The sequence below is a fragment of the Talpa europaea genome (assembly GCF_964194135.1).
Source record: "Talpa europaea genome assembly, chromosome: 8".
Lineage (NCBI taxonomy): Eukaryota > Metazoa > Chordata > Mammalia > Eulipotyphla > Talpidae > Talpa > Talpa europaea.
The window spans coordinates 31,232,144-31,251,709 of NC_140075.1; the positions used below are offsets into that span (position 1 = coordinate 31,232,144).

At 58.2% G+C, this 19,566-nt stretch overlaps 1 protein-coding gene across 1 annotated transcript; it reads right to left on the reverse strand.

Moving 5' to 3' along the window:
- Positions 1-2,520: 2,520 nt before the first annotated feature.
- PLCB2 (phospholipase C beta 2) lies at positions 2,521-19,114 on the reverse strand (the record flags this gene model as incomplete). Its single annotated transcript, XM_084240130.1, has 31 exons — positions 2,521-2,703; positions 3,100-3,186; positions 3,603-3,660; positions 4,131-4,226; positions 4,313-4,389; positions 4,503-4,662; positions 4,749-4,965; positions 5,381-5,459; positions 5,593-5,687; positions 5,854-5,958; positions 6,493-6,592; positions 7,120-7,284; positions 7,825-7,979; positions 8,457-8,581; positions 8,713-8,797; positions 9,761-9,857; positions 9,978-10,087; positions 10,195-10,357; positions 10,966-11,050; positions 11,311-11,393; positions 11,646-11,803; positions 11,979-12,125; positions 12,205-12,371; positions 12,537-12,637; positions 13,954-14,029; positions 14,131-14,184; positions 14,265-14,344; positions 14,465-14,605; positions 15,130-15,198; positions 15,834-15,911; positions 19,031-19,114. The coding sequence occupies 31 exons, from the start codon at positions 19,112-19,114 to the stop codon at positions 2,521-2,523; spliced, it is 3,480 nt and encodes a 1,159-aa protein (XP_084096256.1).
- Positions 19,115-19,566: the final 452 nt, after the last annotated feature.

Genomic DNA, 19,566 nt, shown 5'->3' on the forward strand with positions numbered 1-19,566 from the left:
CCTCCCAGAGGCGGCTCAGGTCTGCAGTCTGTCACTCCGTCTGCAGCTGCCCCCACCACTAGGCCCCCTTCTTTCCTCCTCAACTGTTACCAGCCCCCTCACCCTGTCACGTTGCACCAGCTCAGCAGGGCTGGGCCTGGTGGCACGAGGCTGGGAGATCCAGAGCGCTTCTAGGGGTGGGGGTGGGGGGAGGTGCAGGGGGCGGGGTGAGTCAGCAGGGGATTCTGGCATCTGAGTCAGCAGTGGGACTGAGAGGAGGGTAGAGACCCTTTTCTGTCTGCAAATGGTGAAACTGAATGGACACGGTGCCTCGCCCCAACCCACAGAGACACAGCAGGAATGGAACCCAGGTGCCTTTCACCTGCCCTGTGCCCTGAGGGAGGGCATCAACTCTTCCTCTGAACAGCCCTGAAGCCTGTGATTAATTCATCTCCAGGGCCCAGAGACTGGCATTTTCCCAGGGGGCACTTTACTCTTTTGTTCTGAGAACAGAAAGCAGGGTGGGAAATGTCTGGGCCTGACTACACGGGAAGCCCCCAGCCTGCTGTGTCTTTCTAGGTGGCAGGTCCCACCCCCTTCCCCATCTTGGGCTTCCTAGTACAGATTGGGGGCCCAGAGACTCTGCCTGGGCCTGAGAAGCCATGGGAAGGCAGCCTCTCCTTCCCCAGAGCAGTCGCTGGCAGAAGCTGGGGCACTGCCCAGTGGACTCTATTTGGCTCAGATTCTGGCTTTTGCCCTGCGCCTGGCTCAGTGGGTTTCTCTCGGCCTGAATCCTCATCCCTGTGTGGTTGAGGATTGAGGGGGGGTTGAGGGTTAGGGGTGGGGAAGGATGGGACACCTGAGAGGCCAACTGGAGGGTTGAAGACAGTTTGCTGCCCTGGGGAAGAGGTGTCGCCCCCCACCCCCACCTCATCTCAGCTGCATCCAGTGTGTAGACAGGCATCAATGGCAGGCCCCCCAGCTTCATGCTGCAGTCAGGGATTGCTAGGATCCCAGAGATGAGTCCCCCCCAGGGGGTGTCCCTGCTTATATTCTGAAGGCACAGGTGCTCACAGCTAATGGCATCTGCTCTAACTTTCTGATAAGAAAACAACCTCTTCCCAGAATCACCATCCACCCTCCTTCTCCCAAGCCAGTGCCTGTCCCCATTTGGGAGTTAGGATCATGCCATAGGTGCAGGGACAGCTGCCCACCAGCCCCTATACCACAAGTGCTGGGGTCACCAGAGCTACCACAAGGGCCTGAGAATCTGACTGCTCTAAACCTGCCTGAAGGGCCGGGATGGTGTGAAGGTGTACAGCTGCCAGGCAGGCCGGAGGGCGCCTTCGCACTAGACTCATTTGCTCCAGCCCTAAGGGTGGAGACCCTGAAGGTCCTGGGAGGACCTGGGGAAGAGGGGCGTTATTTTCTGATGATTGTGGCAGCAGGACCAGCAGAGGCCAAATATATCCTCTTAAGCACAGAGGCAGGGCTGTTCCACAGGGCTCCTGAAGAGACCCTGCCCAGGCTCCGTTCCCAAGGCTTTTCCCCAGCTGGCTTCATGTCGAGGGCACTCTACTCCTTCCTCCACCCCACCCCCCTTTTCTGAGTTATAGAACAGGTCAGGCTTAGGCAGAAGTATTGGGCGGGGTTCTATAGTAGGAGGAAATCATACTTCCATTCCAAAAAGAAGGAAAGCATGCTTCTATGAAATAGAATTTAAAATAATAATTAAAATAAAAATAAATAGAGTTCAGGCAGGAGAGAGCATGATGCTGACTATGGAAGTCAGCCTGAGCAGGGGTACATGCTGCAACATACCCCCCAGGCCTAGGAAAAGGGGGGATCCAGGCTCTGGGTAGGAGGGGCCCACACCACCATGCACAGTCCCAGTTGCCTCAGTGGCCTGAAGGCCAGACGCGGAGGCAGCTTTTCCAGCCTCCCTTGCACCAGAGGCAGGAGGAGAGGGCAGGGACTGCAGCATGGCATCCTGGAGGAGTCACTCCAGGGAGCCTGGAGGTAGTGCCAGGCTCTATATCAGGGTGCTGATGACAAAGCCCACTCAGGGCGAGCCCAAAATGGGCCTAGAAGCCTAGGTGAGCCGCCCACCTGTAGTAGGAAGGTTTGGGGTTTGGTCCCGCTGGAGCTACAAGTGGTAGAGAGGAGAGTGCAGATGGCCAGGCCTCATGCTCTGTGAGTAAGTTCAGTTCAGTGGGGCATGGCTAGGGAATGGCAGAGTGAGGCCGGGAACCCACTTCCTGCCTCCCCATCCAGGGAGAATGAGGAGCAGGAAGCCAGCTTGGAGCAGACGTCTGCGAGGTGGAAGGTGACCAGCTCTTCTCCTGTAGCCTGGCTATCGAGGAGTGGGTCTCTGGTATCCAAGAGAGCCCCAGCTTCCCTCAGCCCCAGAGTGCTGGGCCCTTTCCTAGTGGGCGGATGGATCCTCCCCAAGGAGGATTTGAGGGACTTCTGGGAGGCCCGGGGGTCCTCTGAGCAAAGAGTCTGATCTTCTTTGCAGAGTGTTGCCATGGGCCGGGAGCATCAGAGGCGGCTCTCCAGGGTCTCTGCCTCTGCCATGAATGGGTATTGCTCCCTGGAAGCCCCAAAGTGTCCCTGAGGCTTGTCCGCTGCCTCCAAAGGGAAGCAGGCCCTCAGCGACTCCTTCACCTCAGCCTCCAGGCCCTTCATCCTGGCCTCATACTCTGCAAGCGCCTCCTGCTGGAACTGTGGGGACAGCAAAGACCATTGTTTGGCTTAGGTGGTGCTTCCTGCCCACCCACCCTCCCTGGGACCATGGAACAAGGTGGTACCCAGTTTGTCCAGAGTTCCCAGGAGAATGGGGTGTGGTGGGAGTTGGGGGGTAGCAGAGCCCACCAGAGGGCCTCTCAGGAGAGGGGATGCCAACCAAACTAAGAGATCCCCCCCTCATTTGAGAGCTGCCTTATTTAAAAGGGTCCCAGTTTCCCATCAGAACCAGAACCTGTGACACAATGGTGAGGGTGGGGTCCCTCCGGGTGGGTTCCCTCCCCCCTGCCCCAACCTCCTGACTGGCAGCTCTCTGAGGCTTTACCCCCTGGAACCAGGCCCACTTTGCTGAGTACAGGGCAAGGGGCACCGTGCCTGCTTTTCCATCTCCCGGATCTTTTCCAGACAGGCTGCCTGCTTCTCCTCCAGCTTCTCCTGGTGCTTCTCCAGGTTCTCTGTCATCTGGGCGGGAGTGAGAGGCAGGCTTTCAGGGTAGCACAGGCAAGTAACCTGGGTGGGAATCCAGCTACAATCCCAGCCAGTGCGTTGTAAGACTTTGGACAAATTCCTTAACCTTTGAACAGTTTTTTAGAATTTTGTGAAATGAGGATAACAGCACTCCTCTCGCTGGGCTGTGAAGGATCACATGAGACAGATCACAGGAAGCACCTGATTTTGTGCCTGGCACAAAGTCAGGGTGCAGTAGGTAGGAGCTCTGTTACTATTGTTAATCCCCAGGGGAGCTCCAGTTCTCAGGGGGGCTTTCCTGCCTGGGGCCAGTCTTTTCCTGCCCTGGAGAGCACACGAGTGCACACACACACAGTGTGTGTGTGTGTGTGTGTGTGTGTGTGTGTGTGAAAGACACAGCTGTTACACACCCGCTTGATGACCTGCACCACTTCCTGGATGTGGGAGTTGTTAATCTCTCTCTTCAACCTGTTGGGGTGATTAGAGTTTCAGAGAAATTAGAGTTTCAGAGAGGGCAGTTTTCTGGGAAGCATTGATGGGCTCTTCTCGGGGTAAAGGCAAAATGAGAAATATGCAGTAGGGGTGGGAACTAACCAGAGGGGTGAGCATGGGGACCCAAGGAGGATTTGAGGGGCTACTAGGGGTGAGGGCTACCTCACCAAGGTGTGCATGGGAAAGCACAGGTGGCAAGCAGCTGCCCACTGTTTCACCTCTCTCTTTGCCTGCTTGACTTTCCCTTAAATTCTCTCTGGGCAAATAGAGTTGGCATCTGTGTTTTGCCTCTGAACAGAAGTGAGAGTAACTTCCAAGAGTCAAGCGACAGGCACATCTGTGGAAATCGAGTCAGCATCCACTTGTAGGTGCCCCCTTCCCAGTGCAATGGTTCCTGGCCAGCACCAGGCCTACATTTTGAGTCCTGGGCCCCCACCTGGGCTCACCTCTCCTGGGCCATCTTGTCAGCAGTGACCTTAATCATGGCCTGGATCCGCTCCAGCCTCTTGGCCTCCAGCTTCTTCTTCATTTCTTTGGTGTCACTGCAGAGAGACAGGCATCAGGGAGGTGTCCTGTTGGGCCAGAGTCTCCTGGTGAGAGTCAGGCACAGGAGGAGAGTCAGACATACGTCTCTGAGGACTCTCTGAGGACCTTCAGCTCTGCAGCCTGTTTGTCTCTGGCCAGCTCCATCATCTTGGCGATTCGCTGGGGGAGAGGATGGAGAGGATGGAGGGGTTGGGGGGAGCCCTTGACTGTGCCCGCCCGAGGTGTGGCCTTGGCGGCCTGTCCCTCTGCCCTCCCTTCTCCCCCGTGGGCACCTCTGCCACGTGCTGCTCCTTGCGCTTCAGGATGCACTCGTACTTCTCCTCGCCCTGCTGCAGCAGCTCCAGCTCCAGCCTGTCCTTCAGCTCCCGCACGCGCACGCCCGCACCCTCGGGGCTCTCCCCTGCGGCCGCCGCCTCCTCGCCGGGCAGGGACCTGCAGAGGCCGCGCGAGGACGGATCCTGAGCCCGCGGCCGCCGGTGTCCGCTTGGCGGGAGGCAGGGTGCCGGCGCGGCCCTGACCTTTTTTTGCGGGAGCCCTTGCCGGGGCCGAGCTTGCGGCCCGCGCCGGGGCCCGCAGCCCCCAGCTCGGCCAGGCGCGCGGCGCCCCTCTGCAGCAGCTCCTCCCAGCGCCGCGCGCCGCGCCGCTCCAGCTCGCGCAGCTCCTTCTCGTGCCGCCGCTGCAGCTTCACGACGCCCTTCAGCTCCCGCAGCTCCTCCAGGCTGGCGGTCTGGGGCTCTGCGGGGAGCGGGGGCAGGTGTGCCGCGGCGCGGGAGCCACCCCGGGTCCCGGGACACCCCTCCCAGCCTCGTGCCCAAGACCCTTGGGACTCAGCAGGCCTTACCCGAAGCTTCCTTCGTGGCCTCCTCCTTGGGCCCAGCTGCAAGAGGCGCAGGACGGGTTGACAGGGGCTGGGGCAGCCCTGGGCCCAGCTCAGCCCCCCACCGCACCCCCGCCTTCCCCCAGGCGCCCTTGCCCCCAGGCGGGCAGGGTAGACTCCCTGCAGGTTCTTTCTTGCCCTGGGGCGTCAGGTTTTCTTTCCCTCCGCAGGAGAAAGTAACTGGTTTTGAAAAAGCTGCCAGCCCACGCGGGCCAGCCTGCTGAGGTCCTGACCCAGACCCTGGTAAGAGGCGGGAGACACCCAAGAGCGTACCTGGCGACCCATTGCTGGCAGGGACCAAAGCCTCGTTGACCTGCGCTGTGGCCGCGGGGGCCCCGGGGGCGAAGGGCTTCTGCGTGGCAGGAGCAGGTTAGGGTCAGGAAAGTGGCTCCGCGGCCCTCCCCCTCCGCCTGGGCTTGGGCTCGGCTCCTCCCCATCTTCCCACCCAAGGGCAAAGCTCCTGAGGGCCCCCTGGCAATACCGACCTCAGGCAGCCCCCCCATGGCTTCCTTGAGCTTCACGGACTTCTTGTCGTGCGCAGTGAAGTACTTGATGGGATTGGCCAGGGCCACTGTGAGGTCTGGGTGCACAGGGGCATGCGGAGCTCAGCGGGAGACAAAACTGCAGGCCCCCATCTCCTCACCTAGTTTGGGATACCCTGTCCTGTCCCTCGCCGGAGGCTGGCTTCATGGTGGGGGGCAATGGACCACCTGGGACTCCCAGCACGCCATGCCAGGGTCTCCTACCTGCCCAGGTGTCAGGTACGTAGTCCTTCATCTCCAGGAAGACGAAGAGCGCGGGCAAGGTGAGGGGCATGTTGCTCTCACTGTGCAGGCACAGGTGGTGGTACCCTGGCAGAGATGGGGGTGGTCAGGGAGGCAGAGTCCGCTGCTGCCCAGTAGGCACAGAAGCAGCCCGGGACAGGAGACTTCGGGTTTTGGAGTCCGAGAGCAGAGTGCAGGCTGGCTGCGCACCTTCCGGACTGTGACCCTGGGCAGTTGATTTCAAATCTCAGAGACCTGCCCTTTCTGTGAAGCGGGGTTAATAGTGTCTGTCTCCCGTGGTGATTGTTAGAATTAAGTGAGAACGTGTTGAAAATCCTTCATGCACTTCAAGCTCCCAGTAAGTGCCAGCTATTGGGAAAACTGCCCCAGTAGTTCCAGAAGATTACAGACACACTGGTAGGTGAGCAGAGCCCCCACCTTTGTCGTTTCCTGGAGGGGCATTATTCCTGCCCCGCTACCGAGGGCCAGGGGTGGGGATGGGGTGGGGTGGGGGGGTAAAGTCTCAGGGCCGCCTCCCTGAGGTTGCCCCCCCTGGGTTCCTGACGCTGCTGTTGGCTCAGACCCTCTCTAGGAAGAGTAAAGAAGGACTCCCATCCTTACCAGTATTCAGGGCGTTGATAGGGATGATGCGGTGTCCCAGAAACTTGTTGCCTTCCTCCATCACGGCCACCCTGAGGGAGGCCAGCTCAGGCACCAAGATCTGAGGAGAGTTTGGGACAGGTCAGTCTGGGGAGGGGAGAGTAGCCTGAGGGTCCCCTGGGCTCTGGATGCAGAATTCTTAGTGTCGGTGTGAAAACATGGCCGGGCTGCAGATTTGGCGAGGAGAGAGGGCGCACTGTAGGCTGCATACATACACATCCTCATGCTCACACCACGGCTGCTCTCGGACAGCTGAGAAGGCGGGATGTGCAGCCCAGGGCTCGGGCGTCCTGTACAGACAGCACTTGGCGGCTTTGCCAATGAGTGGCCACTGGGGGCAAAAACCCAGGATTCCATGGGACCTTGAAGCCTGAACTGGGGTTCACACTTGAGTCTTGTATCCTAACTTTGGTTTTGGAATCTGGAAACTCTGGAGGACACAGGAGGAGGGACGGGGAGAGGAAGAGCATCGAGGAGGTCCCTTTCAGTGTTTCTCTTTTCTATTAATGGAGGCCAGGAGCTGGGGAGAGACCCCGGCTCTAGCCTCCCCTAGATGCCCCACCACCTTTTCTCCCGCCCCCCCAACACCTTTTCAAAGACGAAGGGCTCTTCCTTCCAGACGGGATTGATGGAGTTGGTGCTGGGTGACAGTTTGGTGCGATAGCGCCTCTTGGGGTCCCCAGGAAGGCCAAACAGCTCCACTTCTACATAGGTGCGCACACTGCGTTCTGACAGGAACTGTCCAGAGATCACCTAGGGGTGAAGGCCCAGGGGAGGCCATTGTCAGCTCCCCCCACTTCTGGCGTTTCCCCAGCATCTGGGGCCTCCAACTCCTCTGGCTGAATCATCCATTCTTAGGTATTGTAAAGAAACCCACTCAGCTCCGGCCGCTGAATTGAAGCCGCATGGCTCAGGGGTAACAGGGAAATTCTGGCAACTAAGGTGCTGCCAACACTCAGAGGAGAGGTGTGGGCCTCCCCACCTCCCTCCCCAGGCAAGGGAGGAACAGGGCCCTCCCCCAGGGCCTGAGGCTCCTGCTGTCCCACTCTGCCCACTCTTCTCCCCTCCCCCACCCAGCCTCAGCCCTTCCCCTTGGTTTCCATGGGGACAAAGAAGCAGCCTCCAGCGCTGAGGAGGAGGCAGTTTCCAAGGCAACTTGCTACTGCTCGAACTGGCTGGGGCTGAAGTTTTCAGGATATCAGGGGAGGGGGTTGGGAGTGGTGTAGCTGGGCTCCTGAGCCTTTCTCTTCAAGACCCCTGCCCTCCTGGCATCTCATGGGCTCCGAGCCTTGCCGTAATGGAAAGGGTGGTGGCTACCACCACGTCGATGCTGTCCACCGAGAAGGGGTTGAATTGCTTGTCCTGCCGGCGCATGAGCTCATGCTTGAGGAGGTAGCCGCTCTGCCCATTGAACTCGAACAGCGCCATGTTCTGCTGCATGGGCAGATCTGGGGGCACAAGGACACTCGGTGAGGAAGTTCTGGCCCTGGGTCTGCAGCCTCTATCCCTACACTTCCCAGTCCTTCCTGTCTGGTGAATGGGGAATTTGGGGGGGACAGTGAGATGAGGCTTCCCCAAGTTCCAGCTTGGTGCCTTCGGATATCATCTCAAGTCCACCATGTGAAATCGGCAGGAGCAAACCCATGACCACATCATGGTGGGAGTTCGGCCAATGGGGCAGGTGACCCCACAGACCCACTCAGGCAGAGCAGCCAGGACTCACACCGGCACATGGGGTCTTTGCACAGGTCCTGTCAGCACGTGCTGTCCTACATGCACCTGTGCCCTGACACTCACATGCCTGGGCGTGGCCCCAGAGGCTAAACAGCCTCAGGACACCCCAGTCTGCGCCCCTCTAGGGAAGGGGCATGGAAGGGAGAGGTAGGGACCGGGTAAAGTTTTCAGGGGCCCGGGAGTGCCCTCACCCATCGTCTGGAAGTTGAGGGCCACCATCTGACAGCCAGCATTCCAGAACATCTGGGGCATGTAGTTGGAGGAGTCCATGCGGGTGCCCTTGGGGTAAATGCGGCTCATCTGGCGCTTGTTGTAGCTGCCCCCAGAGTATAGGAGCTGGGCCTGTGGCCACCTGCACCAGGAGGACCCAACAGCCCCCTTGTCCCCAGGCCCTCCCCAACTTTCTCCACCAACCATGGCCCCTGGCTTCTGAGGCCTCAAGGATACTCGACAAACTGCACTGAGGCCTTGGACAGCAGGTCATAGGCCTTGAGCTCTGTGAAGGAGGAGATGACATAACTCCGATTCTTCTCTGCATAGGGGGAACGGGAGGAGAAGTCCACATCAGGCTGTCCCCTCCCTCAGCCCTCTCCCCTCTTTGGGGCAGCTCCCTCCATCACAGAGATGTCTCTGAACTAATTTTTCTACCGAGGCCTGAAAGTTTAGGGGGCCAAGCCCAGAGGGGGTATGTGCAATCTGTGTGGGTAACTATGTGTGGGCAAAGGGTATGTGCTTCAGTCCCGGAGAATGAGGGGTGACTCCCTGACTGGGGCAGAAGGTGTGGGGATGTACTAGGAGGGGCCCAGGGCGTCAGGATCATGCTGATGCGGAGGGAGTGAGGTGTGTGAGCTATGAATGAACATGGGGCAGGGACAGGGCGAGAGGTCCACACCAAGGGCACAGTGGGCACAGGTGGAGGGCAGCTATGGGCGCAGGGGTGAGAAGTGAAGCCCGCAAAGGTATACACTGTGTGGTGTATATGGGAGAGAGTGTTCACATCGGGGATGTGCTCAGAGGGTGGGGGGAGGGGACCCTGTGCATGTGTCTGGGGAGGATTACGGTAAATAACGGGCATGTACACAAAAGGAAGGGTACAGGGCCAGATGTGCAAGGGCCACACTCTCTGCCTCCACCCCCTCCTGGAGTTCTCGTACCCTGGGACCAAGGCACAGCTCAGCCCTGCGAGTCACAGCCAGCCTGGCTGAGGTGACCTGTCATAAATGACCTGCCTGTCACCGACACAATCCAGAGCATTCTACTTGGTGCCAAGTTCCTCAGTACAGCGTCTGGAAGCTGGGAGCCACCGCCACTTAAACAGTGCTTTGCCTGACTCCTCTGCTGGGTATTTATAGACAAGGCCCAAGTCCAAGGAAGGGGGAAGAGGCCCCTTCACTTACCCCCACCCGTCGAGCTGCTCAGTGCTCACTTCCTGAGGGCCTTCTCCTGGTCTAGCCTAAGCTCCAGCGTACCACCCCTCGTCCCCACTGCAACTTACGGGCAGAGAACTCGAAGGAGATGAACTTGGTGGGCTGGATGTAATTGACTAGGCTGGACATCTCCTCATACGCCGTCACCTCCAGGCCCGCTGTACCCTAGGGAGTCGAGAGGAGGGTAGAGAAGAGGACGGGAGAGAGCCCAGGCATGCGGCCTCACGCCCTGCATGGAGGCCTCTGTGAGGGCAGAGGGGGGTCGGGGTGGCTGTTCCCACCCACCTCATCTGACTGCATCTTCTTCATCTCCTCTTCGTCTAGATTTCCCGACTCTTCCTCTTCTTCCTCTTCCACCTCCTCCTCCAGCTCAGCCCCTTCCTCACTGGTCCACACTGCCGCACACACAGCCCCATCAGCCCTGGGGGCAGGGCCAGCTGCAGCCTCACCTCCCATTCCAGGTGCTTCCCCACAACACCCTGCCCCTCCCGGGTTGCCTCACCTGTCACCTCACCCACAGGGGTGTTGGCTGGGCTGCTGCCCTCAGGCTCCCCACCTGCCTCCTTGCTGGGGGATGCTGGGGCAGAAAACTGATTCTTCTTGTTCTTGATTAGGATCTTGCCCCGGAGATCCTCAGGGCTGGGCAGGGGGCTGCCTGGTTTCAGCTACGGCACAGGGAGAGGGTAGCGCCAGCTTCTCCCTTCAGGATGGAGCCTAAGCTCCCTCATCCACACCACGCTCCGTGTGCCCCCTGCCTACTTATCCAGCCTCGCCCCCCGCTCGTCCCCCTCCAGGCTAAACACCCACCTGGCCCAACTTATCCCATTTCCTCAACGTGGATGCTCCTCTTGCCTGTTCCACCCGCCTGGAATACCCTCTTCACTCTCACCAAGCTAAATCCCACAACTCCCGCAAGTTTCAGCTTCACTTGCTTCTGAAAACCTCCCCTGAGCCCCGAGGCCAGATCAGGACTCCCCAAGCACTCCCATGACGGCCACCGGGTTGTCACGGCCAGCTTACTCTGTCACCCTAGCAGAGGACAAGCAACCCGAGGGCAGCGACTGCATCTTTGTTGCCGACGTATCCCCAGTGCTCAGCACAGGGCCTCACCTGTGGTAGTGACAGGATCCCAGGCCCGTGATGCTCCCCAATGAACCCCAGCATCCTCTAGAACATTTGCTTCCTTAACCTGCCCCACTCTGCCCCAGCACCACCACCACCCCACCCCCCGGCCCAGATGGCCCACAGTGAGACTGAGAGCTTCTCCACTCACAGGGAACTTCTCCAGGGGCTCTGTGAGCAGCATGTCCCCAAACATCGTCCGGCAGTACTCGGCCATCTTGGCCTGCTGGCGGGGTCTGCAGAGACAGAAGTGCAGTGGGGTTCAGCAGCTCTGCCCCAACCTCCTTGTCCATTCTTTCTTTGCCCTTGACCCAGATCAGGGGCCCAGGAGGTTGGAGAGGCAGATACATAGCCAAGAGAGCCTGGGGTCCCATGCAGCTTATGTCTCTGGAGAGGGAGCTAAAGGGCATGGCCCAGGGGTGGGGACAGTTGTGGGGAGGGCAGGCAGGAGAGAGGGACAGGGTAGAGAAAGAGGTTAAACGGCCTGGATACGCACGAGTCCACATGGTTTTCAAATGACAGGATGACAGGATAGGGGGAGGTCTTGAAGGCACTTTCTGCTATAGCTTCAATTGCTTCCTGGAGGTGAAAGAGACTAGGTGGAGAGGAGGTCAGTGCTCCAGGCTCCCCCGCACCAGTGGCATCCATCCCCCAGCCCCAGTTCCCACACACAGATTAGCACCGGAGGCCCTGCCTCCTCTGGTTTCCACACCGATCCAAGGCCTCCTGGCCATTCCTCCCCTCAGCTTCATCTCCTCCAAGCCCAGAAAGCTGTGGCCCAGGGCCCCTCCCTGGTGCCACTGTCACCAGCCGCCACAGGCCAAGTCTCACCTTGAAATAGATGTCTGTGGTCATGGTGAAGCCATGGGTGATAATGGGCTCCTCATCGGGGGGCTTCCCTTTCCAGCAGTCTAGCTCCACACACCGGCAGCCAGCCAGCAGCACCTGGCGGTACATCTCAGCCGAGGAGAGGCCTGAGAACTGGCCGGCTGAGGCGGGGTGGGGGCACGGGCAGGACGTCACTCAAGAGCAGTCCAGCTCTCCCTCACCCGCTCCATCAGTGTCTATCTTGTTGGCAGCCCATGGACAGCCCCTGTGGAAGATTCAGGGAACAGGACCAGCCCCCTACACGGAAAGGTCAGCAGCGAGGCGGTCAGGGCCCACCTGTCAGGTAGGTGTTGTGTGAGGAATTGATGTAGTAATGGTTGAGGGGCTGCGTCATGTCTTGGTGGAGCAGCAGCTTGTCCTGGGCCAGCAGGCTGTTCTCGGGCCCACAAAGAAACCACACCATGCCCTCGGGTGACAGCTGGCCTGGAGGAGAGGGGGTAGCCATCAGGGACACAGCCAGCAGGACAGGCTGCAGCGGGAAAGGGGCTCCCTTAGTCCTCACCCCTCTGCACGTTGATGACACTGGGCTCATACTTGTCGATGAGGCCCTGCACCTGGTCGGGCCGTGCTGGGGGGAACAGCAATGTGTTGAGCCGGGGGTCCCGCTGTTTCTGGTTGATGAATTTGGTGAGGTGTTCCTTGGTCATGTAGGGTTTGGCTTTGGCATGACTGCGGGCCAGAGAGAGGCGTGCAGGCCTGAACCCCCTGGGCTGGGAAGTGGGGGTGGGGTGGGATAACCTCCTTCTCCTCCGGAGTGGCCTGACTCCCAGCATGGCAGGTGGGAACTCCAGCCGCCAGCCCTGCCCCATCCCTAGCCCAGCCCGAGAAGCTCACTAGGAAGTGAAGATCTCGTCTATTTCTGGCCGAGGACAGAGGCTCATGAGGAAACTCTTATAGACGGATTCTGGGAAATCCTCAGGATTGATGGAGTCATTCTGGGGAGATAGAAGTCATGTGATCGCTCCTGCTCTGGCCTTCTCAGGGCTAAGAACCACAAACAAGGCCCAGTTCTGTGCACAGAGCCTGGCTAGAGGGACAGCTCCAGGCAGAGAGGGGAACATCAGGAATGCTGAGCTTTTCAGGCCAGGATCATACTGGAAGCCCTACATCAGTCTTGGAGCAGAGGATCTGAGCAGGAGACCAGACCCCAACTCCCTAAGATCAGATATCACGCATTGGCGAAAGAATTCAAGCAAAGAGCCAGTGGTCCCCTACTAGACACAAGGAAAGCTGGTAAATAAGGAGGGCTGGGCCACAGAGGGAGCTCAGCAGACAGGAGAAAAGGAGGGTGGGTGTGCACTGATAGCAGCAAGCCCTCCTGGCTGTGGAGCACCCCCCTGCCTGACCCCCACCCCACAGGAGCCCATTTCTACCCTCTCTCCAAGCCCACGCTTTCTTTCTCTGTGATTGACTACACCAAGGGAAGGGGCCACCAGCTCCCCAGAGCTGTGACTGTGGAGGAAGTGCTCCCCCTGGGATTCATGTGGACAGGTGATTAGCTGAGGTCTTTTCATTTATTTGCAATGTTCCAAATTGAACCAGAAGAGACTCATTGAGGTGCAGGTGGTGCCCCATACAGAGACACTTGCCAAAGCCAGTGAGGGTTAAGATCTACTCCCCTGGCCAGCGTGAACCCTGACTCAGGACTATATCCACCCAGAGAGCTCCTTTTTGCTGTTCACATAAGGCACCTCATTAACGACTTGCAGTCAACATATTTTTACTTCACTAAAAAGAAAGGAAAAGATTTATTTCCCCTGTGTTGAGCTGGAGTCTGTGTCCTGGCTGCTTTTACCCTTGGTTCTGGGGTTCCTCACACCCCCTCCAACCCCTCCCCCGAGAGCTTTCTGTAGCTTCCAGATCCCTGCAGACTGCCTCCTGCCCCTCCCGGCCTGTCTTGCTCCTTCAGGCAAAACAAATTTGCTCTTAACTTCTATTCCAACAGGAATGCATCTGCTCCTGCTGCTTGCCCTGAACAAGATCCACCAACCACTGCTTCTCCCCCACCCCTCCCACCCCCACCCACCAACACCCCACATCTGGTGGGTGCAGATTGACCTACTCCGACCCTGGCCCCTATCATGCCCCTTGTTCTGGTTCTCTCTCTAGTATCAGAAACTCCTGGCTTTGTGGGCTGGGACTACACTGTCATTCCTGCCCTCCCTACCCCACCAGGCCTGGCCAAGTTGTCCTCAGGTCAGAACCAGCTCAGGTGGAGGGAAAATGATGGGGGAGCGAGAGGACTACTCACTTTCCCTTTAGGGAGGTGGCAGGCACTGAGGGCAGCTTCCACCCGCTTGCGATCAGCCGGAAACATCTGGAAAAAACTGAAGCAGAAAGGACACGAGGCAAAGAGAGGAGTCAGGCCTGGAGAGAGAGGGCTTTAGGGGAAGAGGGCAAGGGTGAGGAGGGAGTCAGGGACTCTCACTTCTTAACAGGAATCTTCCCTTCAGGGTTGAGCTGCATTGTGAGCTTCACCAACCTGGTGGGGCAGAAATAGCCAGTCAAGGCCCAAGACTGGCACTTACCCCGCACACCAAGGCTAAGTGAGCAGGCACTTACATCTTGTCCAGGAAGGTGCTGCGGGGGGCATTGACTGTCAGCGGGTGCTTCACCAGAGCCAGTATGTCTTCTGCCCAGTCCTGCAGGACCCCAAAACACAGCAGTCAGGCCCCTGAGACAAAGGTGCCCCCACCACCCCATGGCGAAGGTCTGCCTATCAAGAAGCCCAAACTCTTCCAGGTGCCAAGCCCCCGGCACACCTTGCCCACATTCTCCTTGTAGGAGACGAAGTTGTAGAAGGTGAGGTCCACCAAGTCAGGACCCGACACCACAGTGAGTGTCTTCAGCAGGAAGTTGTTGTCAGGAAAGTCTATGTTGAAGACATCCCGGAGCTTCTGGCTCTGTAGCAAGCGGTAGCATGGTTAGCCTTGAATGATGACCCCGGGGACAGAATCCCATCTGTATCAGAGGAGCCAGGGCCTCAGATCTTCCTCTCCCCGACTCTGGGGTGGGCAGGGAGAGGCCCACAGGCAGAAATTAACCAAGACGGTGAGGCCTGACAGCGCTGTCAGATATTTTGTCTGCCATTTTGCGTTTGGAGAATGAATTCTTAGCTCCCAGCCTCAAGGAATCCTACTTCCCTTCAATTTCCTACCAACACTAGGCAAATATAGGGGAACCAGTCAGGAGGTGAGGAGCTATAAGCAACATGTCCTAGAGGGCCCGGGGTGCTCTAGGGGCTGGAGCTGGCCACAGTGCCCTGATCCAGGAGCTCTGGCAAGCCCAGGAGCAGCAGCACCCCTTTTGGGGCTCAGAGGGTAGCCCTGTTCCCCAGCCAGGGAGCCCTTAGAAATCAGTGTCCCCACCCCCACAGGGACTCCTGCCCTGGCTCCCTGGAGCTATGTGGTCACAGGAGACTGCCTACCTTGGGCATCTTGGCAAACTTCCCAAAGCGGGTGTCCCGGATGCTGGTTATATCCAGAAACTCCTTTTCCTAGAGTGCCCCAGTGGAAGCAAAGAAGGGATTTGGACCTAAAGGTCAGGTCAAGAATGACGAGGAGGGCAAAGGGAGCTGCTACCCCCCTCCCCCATATCTTGGCCAATTTCCCTTTCTGGACACACAGGCTAGGCTGCCCAGACCCCGACCTCCCTTCCCGGCGATCAGATAGATTATCCTCACCCACGGGACCCTCCCTTCCTCTCTGGCCGTTCCACCCTGGCCACTCAGTTGCCCTAGGAACTGAGGCCTGCTGTCTCAGCGCCCCCATCCCGGCCCCTCCCCCATATTTGTTCCCTCCTTGCCGCTCAAGCAGGCCCTTCTCCAGGCTCTCCAGGCCCTCGAGGCTTACTCAGGCCCGCAGGTGGAGGGTCAGCCCTCCACGGCAGCTTTTTTCTTGTCTCTCTCTCCAAGGGAAGCTAAGGCCCGAGTGTCTGCGCCTGAGGCAGCCATGGTTGGAGTGACTGCATCCTCCCTCCCTGAGCACATAGCCCCTGCCCACAGGAGACCCCCCGGGTCACGGCCAGGCCTTTCGTAGCTTTGGCTTCCGCCACACTCCATGGGCTGCTCTCAGTCCCTGGGTCCCTGGAGAAGCAGGAACTCAGGATCACAGAAGGTGGGGGCTGCCTCACCTTACTCTGATATGTCCAGTACAGGTAGTAGCCCTTGGGGTCCACACGTAGGATAACTGGGAGGGCTACTGCAGTGTCCTAGAGAGAGAAGGCGTCAGCATTCTGCTCCGAGACTTCAGGCCCGCTCTCCCTGGCTCAGGCCAGGAGTTTCAGAGCTTACCGTGTCCTCGAAGGTGGTCATCCAGGAATTTCTAGACATTTCCCTTTGTTCCCCAGAGCTAAGGGCTGGGCATAAGCTTTAAAAATGATGAACCAGGGGTGGGGAGGGATAGAGGATTGGAGATGGCATTTCTGGAAGAGAAGAGGTTTTCCCCCTAAACCCCAAATAGAGGGTCTCCATTTAGACCCCGAACAGGGTCTTAGCATCCATCTCACCCTGTTTTCAAGGACCACAGCTTAGTTGAAGGAGCAGAATGCCTCTCCCAAAACCCCGTGCTACCCCCAGGAGAATTCGCACAGTGAGAGCCTAGGGTCCAAGCCCCCACACCTGTGTCCAAGGCCTTGCAGGATCCAAGACGTGCTAGCTTCCCGCAAGCCCCCTCCATGAATGTCCCCCACCCCAACCATCCCACAGACACACCAAGTGTGTTCCCACCTCCAAGCCTTCCTTGCCTGATAAATATCAATACCTTCAAGGACCCACCCAACCTTATCTCTTTTGCAGAGCCCTCCCTGAAACCTGCTGTAACAATGGGGTGGCTCTGCAGAACTCAGAGCCCATCTGGGAAATCCTGGGGTCTGGGGAGCTCTGGGGAAACAAGCCTGTGCCAGACACTGAACCGGAGCATGAGCAACCTTGCCCTGTGTCTGCTGAAGGCACAAGTGGCAGAGGCATGCACTAGCCTTCTGAATGCCTGCCGCACTCACAGAACCAACAGGCTGCCTTTCATCGTAATGGCCTTTGTACGCATCCATAGCAAGATATGGTAGCGGAAGTGTCCAGCCAAGCTTGGTAGTTGTGTAGCAAACCCAGACAAATGCCGGATTTACAAAGGCAACGGTCCAAGAAAATCTCCAATCAGGGGTGGTTAGAATGTAGGAGAAGGAGAACACTTTGAGGAGGCTAATTCTGGAGAAAGCTGTGTTGTGTTGTGAACTTCATCCTCCCACCCCGTCAGAGGAATGGGGGTACCTGATCCTGTCCCTTAACCAGGTGAAGGGTTTGAACTTCGCTTGGAGAGCTTAGTTACCCCTGCAGTTGTGGGCTGTATCAGTCTGACTCCTGCCCCAGAAAACGAGTGGGTGACAGACGGGCTGATTGTGGACAGCAAAGAGACCCCACTGTGCTAGATGTGCCCGAACCCCCAGATTCTGACCCCAGACCATTGACAGGGTCTAGAGAAGGCCTGTGAGAGAAAGGGACAAAGAATCCAAAGCTACAGGAAGTGGAGCCCATGTCTGTTTCAGGAGGCCGCTGGTAATGACTTCTTCACCTCTTATTTGGAGAAAGAACCACCTGAGCTTTCTGCCAGGCCCAGAGATCACGGTGGCATCTATTCCATGAGGAATTTTGGGACTCCTTTCCTCCCTCCCTCTTGGTACCCCCATACCCTCCCAGCCCCCCACGAGCCTTAGAGGAGGAGCGGAGAATTCTGTCACAGGTCTTTCAGAAAACCTGCAGCCCACTTGAAATCATTCCTAGAGGGAGGAAGGCAGAGATGTCCTCCTAAAATAAAGTTGGGGTTTTGAACTATAACTAATTTGTAAAATAAGACTGGGTTTTGTGATGAGAAGCGACACTTTGTGTTTCCTTCCAAGGAAGGAGGAGAGCTTCTCCCACCAAATACATTGCAAAGGGGCTATAGGAGACAAAATTAAATTGGGAGTTGGTTATATCCTGGGCATCGTGTTTATTCAACATGGCACAGCATACCCAGGTGAACTGCCCACTGGGCTGAGAGCAGACCATGTCTCACGGGTGCATAGAGCCGGAGACTGGGGTTGGGGTGGCCCAGCCCATGGAAGTCAGGATCCTTGGGGAGGTGTACCCTACCAGCTCCCCAGGTGTGGGCTTGCCTGTCCCACCCCTAGTGATTCCCCAGTCAGATTACATACACTTCCCAGAGGAACTGAGAGAGACTACTTCATTTTTCATTCTGAGCCACTTCCCTCATTCCACAGGTTCCCAGGACCTGTCAGACCCGACCACACCTCTCCTAGGGAAGCTGGAAGCCTTCTCTGAGCCACCACACCCCCCACCACCACCACCACCACCAGTCTGGGCAATCACATTACTCAGCTAGCCTAGCTCTGAAGGCCCAGAGCCCCAGCCTGCCTTCACTCACACCCAGGGCTGGAAGGGGCCTCTCCCCTCCCCACAGAGCTTTCCTATTCTCTTCCTCCAACCTTCCTCAGATCAGCCACTCTGACTCCTCCCTGGACCTGCCCAGCAGCCTCCCGCCCTGAGGAGGCATCTCATGTTGTTCTCCTCACCTGCCCAGAGAGAAGCCCTGGCCTCCAGCAGGTATCTCAGAGGGCCAGAGGCTGGGAAGTAGGTCCCAGTTTGGGAAGGAGCAGACACAGTGGAGACAGAGCTGTGGGCAATGTGGGGCTTTCCCCTTCCCTGTAGACAGGCTGGCAGCAGGAGGCAGGAGGAGCAGTCAGCAGAAGCAGAAGTCAGTCAGCTCCCTCCCAGAACAGGGGAGCCCAGCACCCCACCCCAACCCTGGTTCTCACCAGGGTACCCAGGCCCTTTTGTGGCAGTTTCTCAGCAGCTCTTGGGTGAGAAGGTGTTCCTGGCCAGGTGGAGGGGGGTAGTGAAGGATTCCAGTCTGGGGCAAGAGTGGGGTGTCTGTGCTGAGAGTAGGGCCTGGCTACCTCTTCCTGTGGCCCTGCATCAGCTCTGGGGCCCAATTTCCTCCCACTAACGCAAGCAGGAGCAACAAACTGGCTTTTCTTGGCAGCAATGGGGGAGGAGACCCAGACCCAGACCCAGACCCAGTCCCAAAGAAACATTCTCCTGTGACCACTGCGGCAGACTACCCTCCTCTCACATGCAACCCAAGGACACACAATGGGGCACACACCCTCACCCCCAGGCTTGCTTACCCAGGCAGTTGTGTCAGCTGCTGGCCAAGCTACACATATGCCTGGGTCCTGGCAGCCATAAACCAACTCACCCACGTGAGCAAAACCCTCTAATGTCCTGGACCCCCCACCCCAGGACCCCAGCAGCCCACCGCCCCTGCCACACTCACATCGTCCCACTTGATGAAGCGCTCCCCTTGACTCAGGTAGGCCTTCACCTGGAGGGGCAGCAGGACGGGGTTGAGCAGAGACATGGTGTCAAGCGTCTGTCCCTCTTTGCAGAGACTGGGCAGGCACAGGCGGGCAGGAGGAAGAAAGGAAGGAGGAGAGCCAGTCTGGGCTCACATGGCAGCTGCCCCAAGTGGGTCCGGAAGTCTGGGAGCTCTTAGAGCCCCGTGGGTGGCCGTGGCTGGGTGCAGAGCTGAGTGCTCCGGCCTGAGGCCCGTCTGCTTTTTAAATCAGTCTCCTCCCGCTTGCCTGCTGTGGGGGACTGTGGTCACTGCTCCTGCCCAGGGAGGCAGGACTCCCCTCCTCAAAGCCCCCGCCCTCATGCTCACCCCATGCCTCAGCACTTCCTGCTCAGAGCTTCCGTCTCTGTACGTTCAGAGCAGGTCATGAGGCTCAGTGGCCTCCCAGTTGTTAGGCCCTAGTCAGAGGCAGCTGGAGAAGGAACAACATGGGGACCAGGGTGGGGACTGTTGACCAT